Raw genomic sequence first — 20,501 nt, 5'->3', positions numbered from 1 at the left:
CATTTGCATGCCTGTTAATCCAACCACTTCTTAAATGTCTCCTCCTCAAAAGGGTCACCGCATCACAATCACCATCACATCATTCACTGTATTTCCTCTGCACAGAGCTTAACACTAACAGACATTTTTCTCCTCTCCCCCGCCATAAGCTCCCTAGAACCTAGATTTATCTGTCTTCGAGGCAGCTCAATCAAGAGCCTGGAGGAGTGCCTAACATATGTAAGAGCTCAACAAAAATTTGTTAAATGAAAAAATGAACATACGAATATACCCTTTCTTCCCTGCCCCTCTCTCCCAACCAGGGCGAAACTCATAATGAGGATACACTTAAAAACGTCTTTCTCATCTATCAGGTATTTCCACCCTCGAGGAATAGATGTCTTCGAGGAGACTGCAACATCACTGGATTCGCCCTTCTGATTCTACCTTGTTTCTACATATTAGCTTTTCATCTAGAGGTTAGTTTCTCCGTGACCAATGCTTTTACTTCCCGATTCCGATATCGCGTAACGACGGAAGGGTGAGCACTAGGGCCCGGAGATCCCTTGATGCTAATTGTTGAGGTTAGGATAGGGCCCTTGGCCTGGTGCGCTGTGAGTGGTCCTCCCTAGAGATGCTGGGGAGAAGGGGCGGAGCTATCCCAAAGGATGAGCCTTTCTTGGGCCGTCCGATCTGGTGGGGCTGCCGCTATGAGAAGGGCCCCGGGAATCAGAAGAAAGGAAAGCTAGCCTGGGGCGAAGAAGGAGCCCAGCTGACCCGAGGCGGTAAAACCAAGGGGACGAAGGAAAGGTGGCAAGGCCTTAAACCAAAACTGCAGAAAGAAAGCCAAGACTTGGATATTTTGCCAGAGGAAAGGGTTAAACAGTTTCCAAGGTAACGGACCAGGAAGAGCGCAAGACGTCTGCAGGAGGTTCGAAGGTCAGCCTCGAGTTTAAAGCTCCCCTGGCCCAGCGGATTCTGGCCAATGGAGGGGCAGCTGGGCGTGGTCACATGATGCGCGGGGCGGTCCTGCAAGCTGCCCTGGAGCACGTGGGAAGGTTTTTCCTATTCCTTTTTTCCTTTTTAAAAAAGCCCACCCACTTTTGCGCGGGCTTTGTCGCGGGGTTCTTCTCGCGAGAGGCGTGCCACACTCTCGCGAGAGTGAGTGGGAGGCGTGAGGACTAGGAGGTGTTGCGGGCTGGAGTTGCTGCGGCGGAAGCCGGGGGTGGGCAGGCCGGGGGCGGGCCGCGGGGCGGGGAGGGGGGGGAGGGCTGGGGGGCCGCTGCGGGACGGGGCGCCCGCCTGCTCTGCAGCTCGTGGGGCTGGTCGTTGCGGGCCGGTGACATGCCTGTGAGCTGCGGAGGCTGCGGCCCCCAGGTGAGCTGGGCGCGGATCCGCCCGCGGCGTGAGCAGCGCCGTTGGCTGGGGTGGCGGCGGGGTGTAGGGCCGCGGTGGATATAGCGGCCTGGCTCGGGCGCCGCAGCCCCTCAGTCTACCCGCAGTCCCTGCCCGGACTTCGGAGCTGCCCCGAGCTGCGCCTTCGCACGGCGGTGGGAGGAGGGCGGGAGGAGCGGGGCGGAGGTAGGAAGCTCGAGGCACCGGGCCGTGGGGGAGGGGTGTCCTCGGGCTGGAGACGGGTCTTCCAGGGGTCCGAGTGTGGCGGCGGAGCAGCATCCCCCTTGGATGACAAGCTTAGTTTCCATCCCCAGGGTGGTCTTCAGAGCCGGGTCCCTTCCGTGCGTGCTGCTGCGTATGCTTAGTTTGTGTTCGTGGTGCGCGCACAGGAGCATATGGAGGAGGAGGACATTGCACTTTGTCCTCGAACAGCATCCTTCACTGTCAGAACCCTTGAGCCCTGGAACCAGGCACAAACCAAATCTTGTGGCAGAAACGGAAAGCGTCCAGCAGCTCCTCGGAGTGCTGAGATTTGGATTTGCTGTCAGATTTTCTTCAACGCTGTTAAATGGCTCAAATGCTGGCCGTCAATATTCCGAATGGATTGGGTATACTTACTCTTTTATTCCAGGCACTTAAACTGCTTTATTAAAAGAAGTGTATGTGACCAAAGTATTTAAAACGTTGGTAAAATGACAATGGTAGTAGAACCTAAACCACAGTGGTATGACGTGGTAACAGTTCTGCTTTCCCTTCTCTGAGACCTTATTAAACTGGAGGTGGTTTAGCTTAAGATGCCAAGGAAATTTCAGGGTGAGAAATACTGCTGAGGTACATACCTAATGGCTTTAGTGCCATTGTAGTTAAAAATTCTGGTTCTCTTTTCAGCTTTGTAATTATTCAGCCCCTTGCAAAACTCATAAGCTTTCCCTACCTTATTTCCACCTCGTTAGGGATGTTATATTGATTGATACTGATTTTGATATATCTGGAAATAGAGAATATAGAGTACTCAGAAAATTTAGGGTACTCAGCAATGCAAAGATGATTTTAGGATAAATGGCAGCACAGTTCCTAGCACAATCAGTGTTAGTTAAAATAGTGCTATTTAATGAATCCTTTTATATACACAGTCACGTTTTTCAGTTAGAACGCTGGTTATGCATACTTTTTTATGGTCCTGGCAGAACGGATCCAAAGGTTGACAGTGAATTTCACTGTTAGTTGTAGCTGTGACTAACAGCAGTTTATAAGTGATCAGAGAATGTAAGGCAGTCAGAACAAATGGAATCTCAGGCTGAACTGGTAGTAATGAGTGTATCCACATAGCTGCACTACTGATAAGGGCCTAGTGGTTTACCTCCAGGCTAATGATACTTCCCAGTTGTTGAGGATATGGGACTAGCCAAAGTCCCTGAACCACACTGAGAAATTCTCTGGCTTCTGAACTCCTGGGATGACTCTAGAAGCTGAAGAAGTCTTCCTTTGCCTTTTGAGGCTGGTAAAAGGATAGTACGTATAAGTTGTTTTTCTTTTTTTAATTATAAAAAATTCCAGGAACTTACTGTCTGGGAAAGTAAATCAAACCAAATCAGATGATATATTTTAGGTTATTCTTAGGGAAATTTCTAGTTATAAATAGGCAGTGGAGCTGTCTATACTTGGAGAAAAACTTGGTGAAAAACTTGGCAGTGTCTTTTTGAGAATGGACGAAAGAGACCTGTATAGAGAGTTAAGAAGTTCTCTGCCATTTCATCTTGGCAAACTGATTCTCAGGGATAGAAAACCGGAATTGTTTGCTGCTCTTTAACACCGTTTGGCAAGGGTTTCAAGCTTAGGATGTAGATACTTGTTTCATAGTGCATTTGAAAAGTAATTGAAGTCACTTTGGGTAGAATAAATATTTAGGTAAGCTGAATTATCCTTTTTCTGTCAGATGGCCTGAATTTTAGTAGTAAAATCAGCCATTCGGAGGAAATGAGGGGTGAGACAGGTCAGGAAAAGATCTAAGCTGGCCTGGGCTTGAGTTAAGGGTGTATAAACTGGTAAAGCAAGGAAAGGAAACAAAAATACTTTATCAATTTAAAAACAAAGCAAACAGATCTGTCACTCATCTTTATATATACAAGTTTATTTTATTATAAAATACTAGCATAAAGGCATTTGAAATGTATAGGTTAGAGACTGGACAGAAGAAAAGTTAACATTTTTGGGTTAATCTGAGAATGTTTCATGGGGAAAAAAATAAGATAAATGGCATAGAGGCTTGGAATGGATTGGATGTTACGTGAATGAAAATGAGGTACCATGTAAAAGAGTTTGTGTTTGGGAGTCCAGCAGATCTGTTCATTGATGTTAGTGGAACTCTTTTTCTTCATCTCTGATAGGAGAGTTAAAAACCTCAAAGTTACTGTGAAGCACATAGTGACTGCTTACCCAGTGTTTTTTCTTTGACCTCTTCTGATGTCTTGAGATTATTTGGCTGCAAGAAACAGAAACCATTTGAATTGACTTACTTAAAAAGGGCGTTTGTCCTACAGTTGCAGGACTGCCTCTGAAGCCCAGCTCAGAGTCCTGGAAACCAGAACATCTTCAGGCAGTTACTCTGCCAGTTTTTCTCTGGAAACACATGACATGGTCTTGTGTCAATGTGACTCTGTAATGTCTGTTCCAGTTTCTTTCAGATTGACTCTCTTTAAAGCTCTTGGTTTCTGCTTCCCTATACCTTTGGTTTGCATGAAACTTTGGTTTGCTGTGGTGAAAACACAAGATATTTTGATTTTGTAGCATGGTTCTCAACAAATACCTCCATATCTTAATTCTGAATTTCTGGAGAGATACTTCAGTTGGTCAGGTACCTACTTGTCCAGTTGGCTGAGGGTGGGGGAAGATGGAAATGGGAAAACGGTGCGGGGGGAGGAGATGTAGGTGTGTCTCGCAGTGTGCACTTTTTCAGACTGGGTACTGCAAGTTCTCTAGCGCAGGGGGTGTGAACAAGAGGGGAAAAGGTGGGTACTTCTGGTGTACTTTTAACATCCTGCAGTTTTGAGTTTTTCCCTAATACTGTGCTGAACTTGCTCTCAGCAATGATCTCCTTCAGGACAGATTCTCCTAGGTGTGTGAGAGCAAATTATGTAAATGGTTTGTGCCTCAGTTTTCTTATGTGTAAAATGGGTACAATAACAACAACTTCTGTTGTGAAAAATGTGAATTCTGTTTAACAGCAATTAAGCAGTGCCTGCCTGGCACAGTGTAAGGATGTGGTGTGACCGTGACTGAGGGCAAGCTGTGTGGCGGGCACTGTGGCGTGGACTTCTGCAGCATTTGGTGAAGGAAGGACATCATTCCTGCCCTCTGGCATTTACAAGTCTACTGCTGACCACTCCATACTTAAAACTGTTTCTTGACTTCAGTGACACCTAAATTCTCCTAAATCTCTACCTCACCTGCTTTGACTGCCACTTATTTGTGGTTCTTTTTTTACCTGCTGGGAACCCTTTATCATGGTTGTCCTCTTTGATTCTCTCTTGATCCTTTGTTTTTCCCCTGTCTCTAGGATCAGCTTTCAAGCTCTGGATATGCGGATAATTCCTAGAGTAACATCTCTAGCTCTCACCACGCCAACTGAATGTATTTTTTAGGTGCCCTTTGGATAGTACCTTGACATAAAATAATGCCGTCTGCCAGTTATTTCTTCTAGCTCCCCAAGCGTGAAACCTAGAAATTATCTTCCACACTCTTCCTGTTTTTATGCCTCGTGTATTCTGTTGGTTAATAAGTTCTGCACAGGCTTTTAGAATGTCTCCTATGTGCCAAGCACTGGACCATCTGCAAAGCAGATCCGTTCACTCATTCCTGCTGCTGGCAGCTTAGGATAGAGCCTTACTACTATTTGCAAGAGCTGCTTAAATGCCTTTTCATCAATATGCTCTTAGAGTCGTGGCATCACAGGTGTTACTGATAAGGAAAACTGTGTTCCTGAGTTAAAATTCTGAACATATTTTTTGTTAAAAATAATCTTGTAGGTGGGAGTTATGCATAAGGTTAAGAACATTATTACTCTACCTTCTAGGAAGTATATTCACATTGAAAGCACAGCCTCAATATTTTAGGGTTTTTTTAAAAGTTGTGTTTATTGTTGGTATACAGGAAACTATAGAGAAGCAAATATCTTAATAGATAATCAGTTAGGTTACAGTCACATCTTTTTTACATGATTGACTATTGTTTTGAAAGACAAAAAAGTAGTAACTGATAGCTGTGGTATTTTTAGATTTTATAAGTTAAACAGCAGCAGGTCTGTACCCAAGGAGGAAGCTAACATTTCAGTTCCTTCTATATGAGGTACTGTTTTAAAATGTATTATTTAATTGCATTCTCATAGCCATCCTATGAAGATGAGCCTCAGCTTCCTTATCTGCAAAAAAGGGATAGCATCCCCTTCACACCACTGTTTGCTTATTACGTATTATTCTGGTTTGTTTGTGATGGTTGCTCTGGGGTTTACCAGGTAACTTATCAGTATCACTTCTTGTATAGTGTAGGGACAGTATTTTTCCAATTCCAGCACACCACATGTTATGTGTTATTTTATCATACACTTCTAAACCCCGTATTACATTGTTATTTTCAGTTTATTCTTTTTTTTTTTTTTTTTTTTTTTTTGCGGTACGCAGGCCTCTCACTGTTGTGGCCATGGCTCACGGGCCCAGCCACTCCGCGGCATGTGGGATCTTCCCAGACCGGGGCACGAACCCATGTCCCCTGCATCGGCAGGCGGATTCTCAACCACTGCGCCACCAGGGAAGCCCTAAAGTTATTCTTTAAGGAATTAAAAAAGGAGAAAATATTTTTTTATATTACCTTCATATTGACCCTTTGAGGTATTACCCTTAGTTTAGATCCAAATTTCCATCTGGTATTGTTTTTCTTTTGCCTGTGGAATTTTTTCTTTTTTGTTTTAAACAGTGATTCTAGTGATGGTTGGCTGGTGATGAATTCTCAGAGCTGCTTTTAGTTAAAATTATTTTGCCTTAATTTTTGAAAGATATTTGGGTATGGGTATCTGGGTTGACACTCCTTTTAGATGTTGCTGTGTTGTCTTATTTTATGGTTTGGCATAGTTTCTGATAAGAAATTTGTTGTCTGTCTTTGTTCTGCTGTATATAATGTGTACTTTTCTGTCTGGTTGCTTTTAAGGTTTTTCTCCTTATCACTGGTTTTCAGAAATTTGGTTATGATGTATACTGGTGTGGTCTTCCTCATGTTTATTTTTCTTAAGGTTTGTTAATCTTCCTTGCATCTATCAGTTTATGGTTTTCATCAACTTTGGGAAATTCTGAGCCATTTTGTCTTCATATATTGCCCCCTTGCCCGCACACACTCACACTTTTTGGGATTCCAGTTATTCACCTTTTACAGTGGGTCATCGATGCTGCTTTGCTTGTTTTTTTTTTAAGTTTCTCTGTGTAGCATTTTGAATAGTTTCTATTGCTATGTCTTTAAATTCACTGAACTTTTCTCTTGCAGTATCTAATCTGCTATTAATTGCATCTGGTATGTATTTTATTTTCATCTCTAGAAGTTCAATTTGAGTGTCTTCCCTCTTCTGTTTCTTTCCTTATCATGATCATGTTTTCCTCTCCCTTCTTAAGTGTATGGAACACATTTGTTCCAATAGTATAGTTTTAACATGTTTTCTGTTCATTCCATCATCTCTGTCATTTCTGGATCTGCACTTAGTGACTTATTTCCTCCTGCTTATGGGTCATATTTTTCCCCTCTGTTGTATACCTGATAATTTTTGACTGTGTGCCGGTCATTGAATTTTATGCTGTTGCTCCCTCAGTTTTGTTGTAATCCTTAGGAGTGTTGGATTTAGTTGGGGTGTATAGGAAGGTTATTTGGAATCTGTTGGGTTGTTTTGAGGCTTGCCTTTAAGCTTTGTTAGGGTGAATCCAGAACAGCCTTCAGCGTAGTACTTACTTAGTTCCTCAACTAAAGCAATTCCCTTGTGAGGAGTCCATCCGTTCGTTACCTGATACATTACAAAGTTTTCCCACTCTGGTTGGTGGGAATGCGGACTATTCCCAAGCCCTGTCCGGCTCCAGTTATTGTTTGGCCTACTGCTCTCAAGAAGTTATTTCCCCAACCTCAGCTACTGGGCACAGATCAGCATTCCGTCAAGGACCCTAGGGAAGCCCACCTGCAGATCTCTAAAGCTCTCACTCTTTCCGAGCTCTCCCTCCAGTATATCTGCCCTGCAAATTCTAATCACCTTGGCCGTCCCAAACTGTGACCTCTGTTTCTGCAGCTTGGTGAGACTGCCAGACTGCTTAGCTTTCCTCTCCTTGTGTTGTGACCTGGAAGTGTTTCTCTCCTCTCAGGGATCATAGTCTTGCATTGTCTCTTGTCTGATGTTTGAAAAGCAGTGTTTCATATATTTTGCCCTGTTTAGTTGTACTTATTATATTCGACAGAATATTTTTAACACTTGGACATTTGGGATTTGGCCAAAATGTGTATTTGGAGCATTTATTATAAATATTATAAAAGTAGAAATTATTGGAAACTTTTAATTATATTTTCACAAATAATTCATTAAATGTAGAAGTGTCCATTCCAACATTTAAAGGTCAACTTTGCTCTTTAAAAATAATTGGTTTTTATTATTCAGCGGACGTTTGAGTGCTTACTGTGCTAGAATACAAATACAATAAAAAACACTTTTGTCTTCAAAACTCACAAAAGGAGGGAAGCATGCAAACAATGGCATCAAAGGAATAAAGGACAGACCGCTTTGGGAACATAAAGGAGGTGGCTACTTGTTTTGGCAAGGAGGGATACAGGAGATGAGCTAAGCGTTCTCAAGAAGGGAGGTCCTTGAACTGATGTATGAAGAGTAAGTAGCAGTTCAGCTGATGGAAGAGAGGGTACATCTGAGGGAAGTTTAGGAGGATGATGGGTTAGGGTTAGGACTATCACTAGATGTGATAGTCAGTAGTGACTGAGGGAAAGACTTACTGGCTTGATTGGTTTACTGGCTGTTACTGATACAGAGAAAACAGGAGGAGATTGTTTAGAGAGGAAAGTTTTATTCAGTTTTTGAACATGCTAATTTTGGAGTAACTGGGATATTTACTTGGAAGTATCTAATAAAAATTGGATATAAGGAACTGAAACTCAGGTGCAAGAACTGAACTGGAGATATATGTTGGGGAGTTATTTGCGTAGTTAAACCAGAGGTAGAAATAAAATATCCTTGGAAAACTAAATAAAATGAGTACCAAAGAGGAGGTTAGAATTATTAGTCATTGAGTAACAAGTTATGAAATAATTTTGGAAGGAGACTAATGTAATGGCTAAAGAGATAGACAGCTGTTTCTCAATCAGAAACCACATAGGGTACTTATAAAAGATACAGTTTTCTGGGTTCCATGTAGAGTTCCTGAATTCAGATCTTGTTGGAGGGAGGTAATATAAGCTGATCCATACAGGTACTGAAGTCAGGGAACTAGTGCAGGAAGAGGAGGGTCAAAATAGGACAGTATTGTTGATAGAGGGCTAGGAAGAAATTTCAGAGAGTCCTTGGCTCTGTTAACTCATGGTAAAAAAAAGATCAAGAAATACGTGATGCTGACCTGAATACTTCTTAGGCCAGAGGAGAGGAGAGGAAAGACTTTGGAAATATTTTTCTTATTATAAAAGAATTTATGCACATCTAGAAACACACATAATTGCATCTACCCAGATAAAACCAATGTTTATACCCATCTAGTGTATGTTCTCTTTTATATTGCATGTATTATATAAATGCACACATGTAGTCATAGAGGTTTTACACAAAATGGGATAATGTGAACATGCTGGAACCTGCCTTATTTTATTTAATAATCTATCATCTTTCATATTATAGGTATTTGACATTTTATGACAATAAAAAAAATCCTAGTTGTCACAAGTGGCCACTATCATGAGTTTAGTCTATATCTATCATAGTATTTCCTAGGCCTGTACAAACACACACATGAGTGTCAGAGTTGTGTGTGTATATAATTTTTTTTAAAAAATCACAAGTAGAAAGCACACTATTTACATTGTTCTGTAACTTGCTCTTTCCCTTAATATATTGTGGACGTGCTGTCGCATCAGTATGTGTTGCTTTCTTTCCAAAAGCTGGGTAATAGTCATATGAAAGTATTATAATTTATTTGAATTGATGGGCTTCTAGGTTATTTTTAGGTTTTCATCCTTTTTTGTTTTAGTGAATATTCTTTCACATATATCTTTGTGAATTTTGTGCAAGTACACATGTAGGATAAATTTTAAGAAGTGAAATCGCAGGATCAAAGGGGTAGGTATAATTTATTCAAAGTGTCCAATACCTGTTTATAATTGTTTCTCTATCTTTGTTTTCTTTTACATTCTGTGATATGTCTTAAAACTTTCTTGGTTGTAATATCTATTCTGCTTTTTTGCTGCTTCTCAGGGGATTTCATTTATTTTATGGTATTGTTTTTATATCCTGTGGCTTTCCTGAGCTCCAGCAGCTTACTTTTCAGTTGTCTGCGTTGTCCATCTGTACTTTTCTTGTCTCTGATCTGCTTTTTAAAAAATTGTCCAGGTTCACTTTAATTTGTTTGACTCTAGGGAAACACCCTTAGTTATTCCCTATTTAGGACTCTTGTTTACTCACCAAGAATGGGACACAAAACAAAAAAGTATTAAGTGAAAAGTTTATTATTGTAACATAAAGGTGTTCCAAGGGAAAATACTGTATTTTTGCTCCTTTTGTGAAATCTGTCTAAAACTACCTTCTCTCTAATTATAAAAGGTGGTGAGGGAACCCTACTGTGTTACTTTCTGCTCCCCATCTGCCTTTGTATCTTTTCAAAGATGATTTTTGTTTCTTTGCTTTATCAGAAGTATGAGTCATGTCATCTCACGTTGGATTCACTTTTATGGACTGTTGCGTAGATATTCTCTCATAGGTTCTTTTTCTTTGTGAAGTTAATATTTTACTTATGTTTTAAGTTGAACACAAAGCTATGGAGCAGGATTCAGTAAGTGTATTTTTCTTCAATGAGTGAAGCAGAGTGTAAATGTGGAATTAAATTTAGTTTCTTTTTTATTAATATAAATTCTGAGGTACTATTCTAAAAACAGATAATGGGAGTTTCGGGCGGCATGAGTATATTTGGAGTGTTTTTCTTTCTTTAGTATATCTCTTATGTGGTTTTTGTTTTGTTTTGTTTTGTTTTTAAATGATTCTTCATAGGTCCATACTGGATTCTTTAGTACTCAGCTTTGAAAAGGGTGTTCTTTTTAGGTCGGCTATTCAGGAATATTGCAGGTAATGAACTGGGGTAGCTTGAGGTGTCAGATCCAGGATGTTGTATCAGAGCCCCCTGATCTCCCCCTACTTCCGTGTGACTGTTTCTTCCCTCAGCGGCTTGGCCTGTCGCCCCTCCAGCTTCAGGTGAGGTAATGGGTCAGTAGTTTCTTGCCTGGTGAAGCCTCCAGTGAGTTCAAGTTTAATCTTTGCTCGTGTTGACTTTAGTCAGCAGCTGCAAAGGTCATTGCCGTCTCTCATCTCTTTTCCCAACTCCGCCCTCTCTGCGAGGTTAGGGGTCTGAGAAAGTAAAGGCGCTCTGTGTGCTGGTTCTCTGTCCGTGCAAGTTGTGTGTAATGGCTGCCCTAGTGTCATTGTGGGAATGCATTCTAGGTAATTCAGTCTCTCTCCTGTTTCTGGCATCTAGAGTGCTTCTTATTTCCCTCTATTACAAAGTGTGATGAACAGCTTTTCAAGCCTATATACACTATAGAGAAGAGGGTAAGAGCCTGGGTGCTAGAATTTGAAGATTTGGATTTGCATCTCAGCCCTCTGCTGCTTACAGTGTGGGCCTGGTGAATTGTTAACCCCTTCCTCTTGCCTCTTTTTCTCATTGTAGAACTGGAGTACTGCTATGCCAGTCCTAAGGATTAAATGAGATGTGCAAGGAAATCTCTTAGCACAGCAGTTGGTGCATTATAAACTCTCCTTAGAACGCATGCTGCTCCAGGAGCATCAGTTCCTTTGATGAATTCCTAGAAGTAGAATGGTTGTGTCATAGGATAGGAATATTTTCACGGTTTTGACATACGTTACAAAATTGCCCTCCAGAAAGGTGGTGCCAGTTTACTCAGGAGATGAATTTGAGTGTTTCACTTTTCTGGCACCCTTGTGTTGGCCTCTGTATTTTATATGTTTTATGTGAAGTTTGAGGCAAGTCCACTTGCCCCTGAGGGTTTTTGGCAGCTGAAGAGAACTCTATGGGGAAAAAAAAGGAGAATGACTTGGCCTGGGACAAAGAAAAGAATTATTTTCTTGCCTTGGTTACATAAACCTGTGTATTTACACCTTGTTTTGAGAATTTTGGTCCTCTTGATCATTTTGGTCCGTAAGTAAATATTTTAATTTTTCTTTTACCTATGTTTTATGATTTCTCAAGTGCCTCCTATCAATTTTCCATTTGATTCTTACAATAAACTTGTCCAGTAAGTAGGGTAATACACATCTAGGTAATATACGTCATATACACCCATGTAATGTACATGGAGGAAACAGATTCAGAGATATTGCAATTTACCTAGAGGAAGCAAAGCTAATGAGATGTACAACAGGGACACAAATGCTACTTTTCTGCATCCTGGTGTATAGTTCTTTATCTTGTGCTATCGGGACCTCCCTTGCCTTTCTGACAATTCTGCTTCAATTCTAGTCATTAATCAAATTTTATTGTTAAAGAGACCGCTAGGATTTTTCTTAGTTCAGAATAGAATAGGAATTTTTTGTCGAAAAAATAGAATTCTTTGTGAAAAATCAGAATATAGAAATCTCTAAAGGGAGGTGCATGTGTGTGCCTGTTTGCACACACACTTCAGTTTTATCTCTGTTGTGGAAGAATATAAAAGTAGAACTCCACTAAAATTTAGTTTAGTTTTTTTTTTTTTTTTTTTTTTTTCATTTCTGCAGGGGACTAGGTTGAAGTTTGGTTTTGCCTGTAAATGTCTTCATAGTATAAACTGATATTAATGAAATGCCTTGAAAACCTCAACTAGGTAATTCTTGAGAAAACCAGTTTGATTGAAACTAATTAGCCATTTCTCAAATCTTTATTGATTCAATTTTTTTAGTGTTTAGTGATTTAGTATTCAGTTCTCACTCCTACCCTTTATTGTAATGAAACATTTTCCTTATAAGACTCTGATGCAAATGGGCTATATCTGCCTTGTTCTCCTCTGTATCTATAGCATCTAGTGCAAGTAGATTTTGAATGAAGGGACAAGTTACTGTGGTCAAATGTGGATATTGAGTGGTTAATGCCCAGGTTGATTTAAGCTCTAAAAGATATTTCATTAAAGCATTAATAAAAAGCTGAGACTTAGTTTCAGAGTTTCTCCCAAGGAGGGTGTGTATGTGTGTGTGTATAAACATGTCTGTGTATGTGTTTTAAATACTACGGTATTAATCATTTAACTTGGATGTTTTTGAACTCTCGTCATTGGTATGCTGTTGAGATTCCTATATAAGGGCTTTGTTTTTATCTGATTTTATTTGATATGTACAGATTTCATATTCTCATTTGTTTATTATTAAACCTTTCTGCCCAAGAAATAAGAATGTTTAGAGCATTCACAGTTGCTGTAGGGATAGAGTGACTTTTAGGAGGCAAGAAGGCTGAGATTCTTTTTGTGATGTGCTTTAGATTTTTAAAAGGCTTTTGAAATATTTCTTATTGAGGCTTTCAAATATTTTCTTATTTATAATAAAAAAAGGCAGTGAGATCGACTAGATAAGGATAAACTAGTTTATAATAATTTTGAACCTAAAAAGATTTTTGTAATAGTTTGGTATCTCGTTAAGGTGCCAATATTCGTATTTTTCAAATATTCATGTTGGATTGCTTAATAAATTTTTATATCTCAGAATTCTTACGGGTTTTTTTTTTTTTGCAAATGACTGAATTTAAAGAAGTTATCTTAGGACAAAATGCTTGCTTGAATCACTAAGGTCAATAAAATAGTTATTTTCTTTTAATATTTTTTCTTTAGGTCTTTTGTGGACTAACTCTTCACTGATTACCTACAACAGCAATATAGTTATGGCGACCTTCCAGACTTTCAGAAACAGTCACATGAAAACTAGAGCATCTGTCAGAAAAGTAAGTTCACTATATTGGATTCCTTTTAGTGATAGTTTTAATAAAAATGTTGATCAATTTTTTTGAAGTCGAAGTCTTGTTAAGCAGCTATGCTATGGTATTCTTGTTTTTAAAATGAATCTTATTATTGAAATGAATAACGGTAAAATACTGCAAAGATTGACATATATGAAAACAGTGATATGAAATCATGAAGACAATGAACTTTATTTCCCAAAGATCATGTCTCCCTATTTCTTCTCAGCAGATCTTTTTTTCTTTTCTTTTTAGCAATATAAGCATCAGGTGTGACTTTTATTATACAGCTTTAGCTTTACCCCCAAATACTACCATCCATTCATTCACTCAGCAAATATAATATAAATTTGAGTGCTGCTTATATGCCAGGCCCCGTGTTAGGTATTGGCTGGATAATCAGTAGTGAGCAAATTAAATGTGATTCCTGATCGTTTCTGCTTTCTAGTCTGAGGAAGAGCCCTCTCTCTTTTCCTCCCTTGAGATGATTTGGTTACCCTTTCATTTCTTGACATTTTTGTCTTTGCTAAAACTGTGTGGGGGGGTGTTACTTAAAGGCAGAAAGGGAGGATGAATACTGGGGGATGGTCAGCAGTCTTGGTGAACCCTTTTTTTTTTTTTTTTTTTTTTTTTTTTTTTTTTTTTGTGGTACGCGGGCCTCTCACTGTTGTGGCCTCTCCCGTTGCAGAGCACAGGCTCCGGACGCGCAGGCTCAGCGGCCATGGCTCACGGGCCCAGCCGCTCCGCGGCATGTGGGATCTTCCCGGACCGGGGCTCGAACCCGTGTGCCCTGCATTGGCAGGCGGATTCTCAACCACTGCGCCACCAGGGAAGCCCAGTGAACCCTTTTTTTAGCTTCATCTTCTGCATTATATGACACTCGTCTTGACAAGTCCTTACTTGTTAAGACGGCCTTTGACTTCTTTCGTTACAGCTTCTTTCTTTTCTTCTCTCTTACGATAACAGCTGTCTCCTTTGCACATCTTTCCAGCTTCTAATTGTTAGTGTTCGTGTAAGCTGCTAGGCCTGCCTTTTCATTTATTTACTCATTTCTTCAGAGATCTGAGAAATGTTTGGATTTGACTGCTAACTGGAAGAGAGTGGTTGTCAAATCGAAAGGTGCCGGCAGAGTTGGAAAACAGAAAGTAAACTTATTTTGGAACAGTGTAGTAATTATATTTTTAAGTAATATGCCCCATGTGTTTTTCAGGTACCTTTAAACTTAGTAGGTCCCCTTTTTAATTTGAAAAAAGTACAATAAAAACTATTTTCTCTATTTCTAGTTTCTGTAAACTAGAGTATATTATACTTCTTTTCAGATTAGCAATTGGACTCATAGCTTTAAATTAATATTTAAATTGTACTGATTGCTTTAAATTAATAATTAGAACTAAGAAATATATATATACAAAATATAGTAGTGAGCTAGTGATCTTGTTCTTCAGACATTATACTACCTATCTATTTGACTTGAATTTACCAATATATTCCTGAGGTAAGGAATTAGGCTGAGGCTGAAACTTTATACTATTAATGTCTTTTAAATTCAGACCATTGTTTATATTAGGCCCATGAAAAAGATTTGGTTTGAATTCACTTGAATACTTGGAAACCCTTTTAGATAAAAATACATGAATGTAAAAATTATATACTGTTTATGTGTATGTGTGTTATGCACAGCCTCATAATTATTTGATTGCTTCCTTGCTTTCCAGGATAAAATTGACCCAGTTTCACTTTCTACTTTACCTTCCTCGAACCTAGAATGGGCTATTTCTCCAAAGAACCCCTGAATAGTATTTAGAAATCAAGATCTGCCCTTTGTTCCTTCACTGTCATGAGTTTATAATGATTGCTCATGTTCAGATTTCACATTTCATATTTTTTCCTTTTTTCAGTTCATGTTCATATCTTAGCCTGAAAACTTCCACTCATTATTGAAAACAGAATCACTTAAACTTTTGAATATTCAGATATTGGAATAAACAGTGCAATAAACACCACATATACTCTTCACTTAGATTCACTCTCTGTTAACATTTTGCCACACCCATTCTGTGTGTGTACACATATACACACTTCCCATCTGAAACCAAATGAGAGTAAGCTACAGACATTATTTTGCTTCTCTTCTTAATATATCAGCATGCATCTCTTAAGATCATCATTATTACCACCCCTCAGGAAATCGTTAATTCAGTAACACTGTCTAACATGCAGTCCATGTACAGATTTCCCCAGTTGTCTCAAATATCCTTGTTACTTTTTCCTTGTCTCTCATCTAAGATCTAAGCGAGGTTGATGCTCTGTGTTTGGGTATTGTGTTTCTTTGGTCTCCCCCAGTCTGCTCCAGTTCAATGGTCTAGATTCTTTTCTCATGATGGCAAATCTTTGGAAGAGTCTGTACCAGTTATCTTGTAGAACATTCCCATATTCTGAGTTCATTCGTTTTTCCCTGTGGTTAGGTTCAGCAGGAACACCTCAAAGTCATTCCACTCTGTCAGATCAGGCGGTGCGTATTGTTAGTGCCAGGCTTGACCAGGTAGATAAGTTGTAACCACCAGATATCTCCAATCTAAAGACACATAATCCTTTTGTAATTAACACTATTAATAAATAATCTGTAAGGTGATGTTGCAAAGCAGTGTATCTTGTTCCCCAATAGCTTTTAACCCAGTGGATTAGGGTAATGGATGATCCTTTCCTAAGTCAGTAATTACATTGGAGGGAGTTACAAATGGAATTTTTAAATTTTGTCGTTCTGTTCATATCTGTTAGCCAGCATTCTAGTGTAAAGTAGCACACTCCCCCAATCCCCACCCTTTTTATCTGTCTCTTTTAATGGACTTGTAGTTTTCTTTTAATTCAGTTGTTATACTCCATTATCATTTTTATTTTTTGATGCTCAGATTATCCCAAATTTGGCCAATGGGAATTCCTTCAGGTTGGCTTCTGTGTTCTTTTGAAATAACCCAGTTAATCTGCATGTCCTTGCATTCTTTCACAATGAGATGTCCCAGCCATACTTCATACATTTCTGCCTCAGACCTGGAACCAGCCATTCTGTCAAGGGGGATCTAATTCTTTTAATTGTTGAATGGTATTTAGAAATCAAAATCTGTGTGCTGGGTACTATGCTCATTGCTACTGAGGGTCATTGCTTCTATGATGGGAAAATATAGTACATACATCTAAAGAATCTTGAGTTCATATTGAAAATTCAAATTTAACATTGCATTTTTTCTTAATTCTTTGATTTCATATTTGCATCCCTTCTCTTAGATAAGATTTCCACTTATTAAAAGTAGTGAACATTTATTGAGTTCATCTTGTATGTGAGGTACTGAAATCTGGGGAAATAAATAGAGTAAAAGACAATCTCTGACCTCAGTAATTTGGTTTAATGGGTAGGAAAGACAAATATATATGAAAGCAGTTATTATTTATTTTATTTATTTATGTTTTTGCGGTACACGGGCCTCTCACTGCTGTGGCTCTCCTTTTGCGGAGCACAGGCTCCGGACGCGCAGGCTCAGCGGCCATGGCTCACAGGCTCAGCGGCCATGGCTCACGGGCCCAGCCGCTCCGCGGCACGTGGGATCTTCCCAGACCAGGGCACGAACCCGCGTCCCGTGCATCGGCAGGCGGACTCTCAACCACTGCGCCACCAGGGAAGCCCCTGAAAGCAGTTATTATAATATGTTGTGATATAGGTTAAATGATCTTAATGTGCAAACAATACAGTAGGAACTTGAGATTTATTATGACTTAGGGATGGGAAAATCTTCAAGGTCTTGGGATGGGTAGGATTTCTACAGGGGAACATTGGCGAGTAAGGACATTCCTGATAGAAGAGCAGATCAACGAATCAGAAGGTAGAGAGAAGTTAGTGTTCTGTTTATGTCCAAATTTAATACCCATTTTTTAATGTAACTTCTTCCTCCCTCTGTTTCTTTGCACTTGTGACATCTTTCTCGTTCCAATCTGGAATGCCTTCCCTCATTTTCATCATACAGCTGCTTTAAGACCCCTGAAAAGCCTTGTTTTGAGTTATTATATCTTTCTTTTTTTCCATCTCCAACTTTGTTATGAGAGTCATCACGTTGTTAGCATACCTTACTATTAGCTTCCACATCATCTTCTTATATAAATTGTTGCTCCTGTTCTGCCAGTGACTTGGAAATCAGATATGTGATCTGTTAGGTTTTAGTGCAGGGTGAGAGTGAGAGAACCTCGCTGAGGGCCTTGGGGTCTCCAGTAGGTTGAGTGACTGGGCTGTGGTATGTGTGTGTTGAACACGTGGAGCTCTACTTCAGCCTTTTGTTCTTTCTTCCTCTCAGCTGAGTTGAGTTCTGTTACATCAAAAGGTTTCCAGTGAATATGCATTGGAAAGTTAGTGACTTCATTTAATCCATCACCAGGATTTTTTACCTTGTTTTAGAATTAAGTAAATTAAGAATATCTTTTATTTTCAGAGCTTCAGTGAAGATGTGTTCCAGTCCGTAAAGTCTTTATTGCAGAGTGAGAAGGAACTATGCAGTGTATCAGCAGAGGACTGTTTAAAGCAGGCTGAACATGCCAATTTGACTGAGGTTTGACAGATTACTCTCTATACCCTTTCCTAATACAGCACAATGTATTTTCATGTATCTTTGTAGAACTGCATGGTCTATTTTTAGAATGCCTAAAATCTCTGCACAGTAATACATGTGTGAGAATTACCTGTTTTAAATATTAAATACCTGCTAACATTAGTGTATTATAACGAGCACATTTAATTCAGTGCACAGGCATTGCCGACCCCTCATCAGACACACAGCACTGTATTAAGTGATTTCTGCTATGTTCAGTAATTGGGACTTTCATGCTAAAATTTTCTACTCTGAAACAAAATATATACTTATATCTTATATTCATTTTTTTGGTTATTGTTTTCTTGGTTGTTTAAATTCAGTGCTTTGGTTCAAAATGAAAAATTATTGGTACGTTTATTTTGAAATTAAGATATTTACCACTTAAGGATGAGATATACTACTTGCTCATCTATTTCTCTGTTGCATCAGTGTTTCCAGCCTTTGTTTGAATTTATTACTATAAAAAGGAGTAAAATTTTTTTCAACAATATAGCCATATTCCATTAATACATTTATGTTACCAAAGAAGAGAGATAGGGTATTGGGCCATTGAAGCCCAAAACCAATAAATATGTGAATTAAAAAATTTTTTTGAAATCAGGGTTCTAATAAAAAATCTTGATTATTATTTTTGGGAATGATTTTCTTTCATATTCCTTGAAAAACTGTATTTGAAGTAGTTCCATAGGATGGTGAGCACACCTTTCAGACCCTGTAATGGTCTCTGACCTGTGCCTCTTCTTTTTGTATCAGCTCAGTGCTGTGGCTCTTGGCTGCTCTCCTATTTTTTATCCTTTTTCACTTTATTTTAGTAAAGCCAAGCCGCTCCTAATCTCCTCAGCTGTTGCCAAGCGTGACAAGTCTTCTGTGTCCTCTGCCCTCAAACAGTTTTCCAGCCGTCACTCTCCAGTTGCTTACACAGTGCCCCTCTGAGCCCACATTCCTTAATCAATGGGAAATTCAAACTTCTTCTGGCACCTTCAAAACTCTATGCCAGCTTATTTTCTCTTTTGTATTCAGTAAAAGGAAACTTGAAAGAATAGAAGGACTTTCTCATTTTAGGCTATAGATATCTCCAAGTATCTTTTTTTTAAAAAAAAATATATTTGTTTTTGGCTTCATTGGGTCTTTGTTGCTGTATGAGGGCTTCTCATTGCGGTGGCTTTTCTTGTTGCAGAGCCCGGGCTTTAGGCGTGTGGGCTTCAGTAGTTGTGGCACACGGGCTTAGTTACTCCGCGGCACGTGGGATCTTCCTGGAGCAGGGATCGAACCCGTGCCCCCTGCATTGGCAGGCGGATTCTTAACCACTGCGCCACCAGGGAAGTCCCTCCAAGTATCTTTTTGAAGAAAGGAAGGAAACTTGTTATTTGAGTGTCTCTTTGTTATCGAGTACCTATGATGTGCTAGGCCCTTTCCTTCACATTATCTAATTAATCCTCACAACCGTGGGAGAGGAGGTGTGTTACCTTAAGTTTTATAGGTGAGGAGACAGGCTCCTGCAGGTTTATAACTTACCTAGGCACCTGGAAATTAACTGTAACGTTTCTGTGAAGTGTAGTATCCATAATTAATGAGAATAAAGATTCTGGAATAATCTAAGACTCTGACTTGCTTTTTAATTATCAGAAAGAGATCAAAAGTATATTGAGTTGCTTTTTATTTCAACTACGCTGTTTTCCATTAGTGCCTGAGAATTGATTATCCATATTGCTGCCATTTAAGTGCTTCATATTTTTAGTCACAGTACTTGCTTAGTAGACAGTTTACTAGTTTATCTTCAAGTGGCCAGAATTTCTTCTTGTGATGTCAGAGACATAAAGGGAATATAAATTTTTAAAATAATATTTTTTCAGGTTATAAAAGTGTACATCATCCATATAGAAAAATAAGAAATACTGAAAGCATAAAAAAGAAAATGACTGTCATTAATTCTGTGAATTAAGAAAGAAAAAACCATGGGGGAAAAGAGTAGAGAAAAATAAGATCACTTATAATTCCATCATTGAGAGTTAATCACTGCTTACAATTTGGTAGATTATCATCCAGTATTATTTTCCATGCATGTTTTTAAAAATAAGGTTGAAATTGTGTGCAGTCTATATCATATTTCTGTAACTTGTCCTTTTTACGTAATAATGTGACATTTCCTCAGGCCATTAGATTTTCTTCAGTAATTTAATTTACATAAACTTTCGCAGAGAAATCTCTGTGTAAAGGCATTGAAGGAAAAAAGTGATGATATCCCAAAGAGTCGATCAGGAGGTAGCCTTGGGGG

General features: G+C 39.2%; 1 protein-coding gene across 7 annotated transcripts in view; it reads left to right on the top strand.

Annotated features, from left to right (window-relative positions):
• Window positions 1-675: 675 nt before the first annotated feature.
• The window catches only part of AKAP11 (A-kinase anchoring protein 11), a 49,160-nt gene continuing 29,334 nt past the window's right edge, over window positions 676-20,501 (top strand). For 4 of the 7 annotated variants that reach the window (XR_010837107.1, XR_010837106.1, XM_059041715.2 and 1 more), the window contains exons 1-3: window positions 1,689-1,982; window positions 13,468-13,577; window positions 18,068-18,184. Coding sequence is in view for 5 of the 7 variants with exons in the window: in XM_059041715.2 (XP_058897698.1) it covers window positions 1,943-1,982; window positions 13,468-13,577; window positions 18,068-18,184 (267 nt within the window). In the remaining 2 variants the exon portion in view is untranslated. Of the gene's footprint in view, window positions 919-1,234; window positions 1,357-1,688; window positions 1,983-13,467; window positions 13,578-18,067; window positions 18,185-20,501 lie in introns of those variants that run through there. The other 3 variants (XM_067016156.1, XM_059041716.2, XM_059041717.2) reach the window with 2 other exon arrangements.

Source organism: Kogia breviceps, chromosome 16 (assembly GCF_026419965.1).
Source record: "Kogia breviceps isolate mKogBre1 chromosome 16, mKogBre1 haplotype 1, whole genome shotgun sequence".
Taxonomy (NCBI): Eukaryota; Metazoa; Chordata; class Mammalia; order Artiodactyla; family Physeteridae; genus Kogia; species Kogia breviceps.
This window is presented reverse-complemented; position numbering and strand designations above follow the sequence as displayed.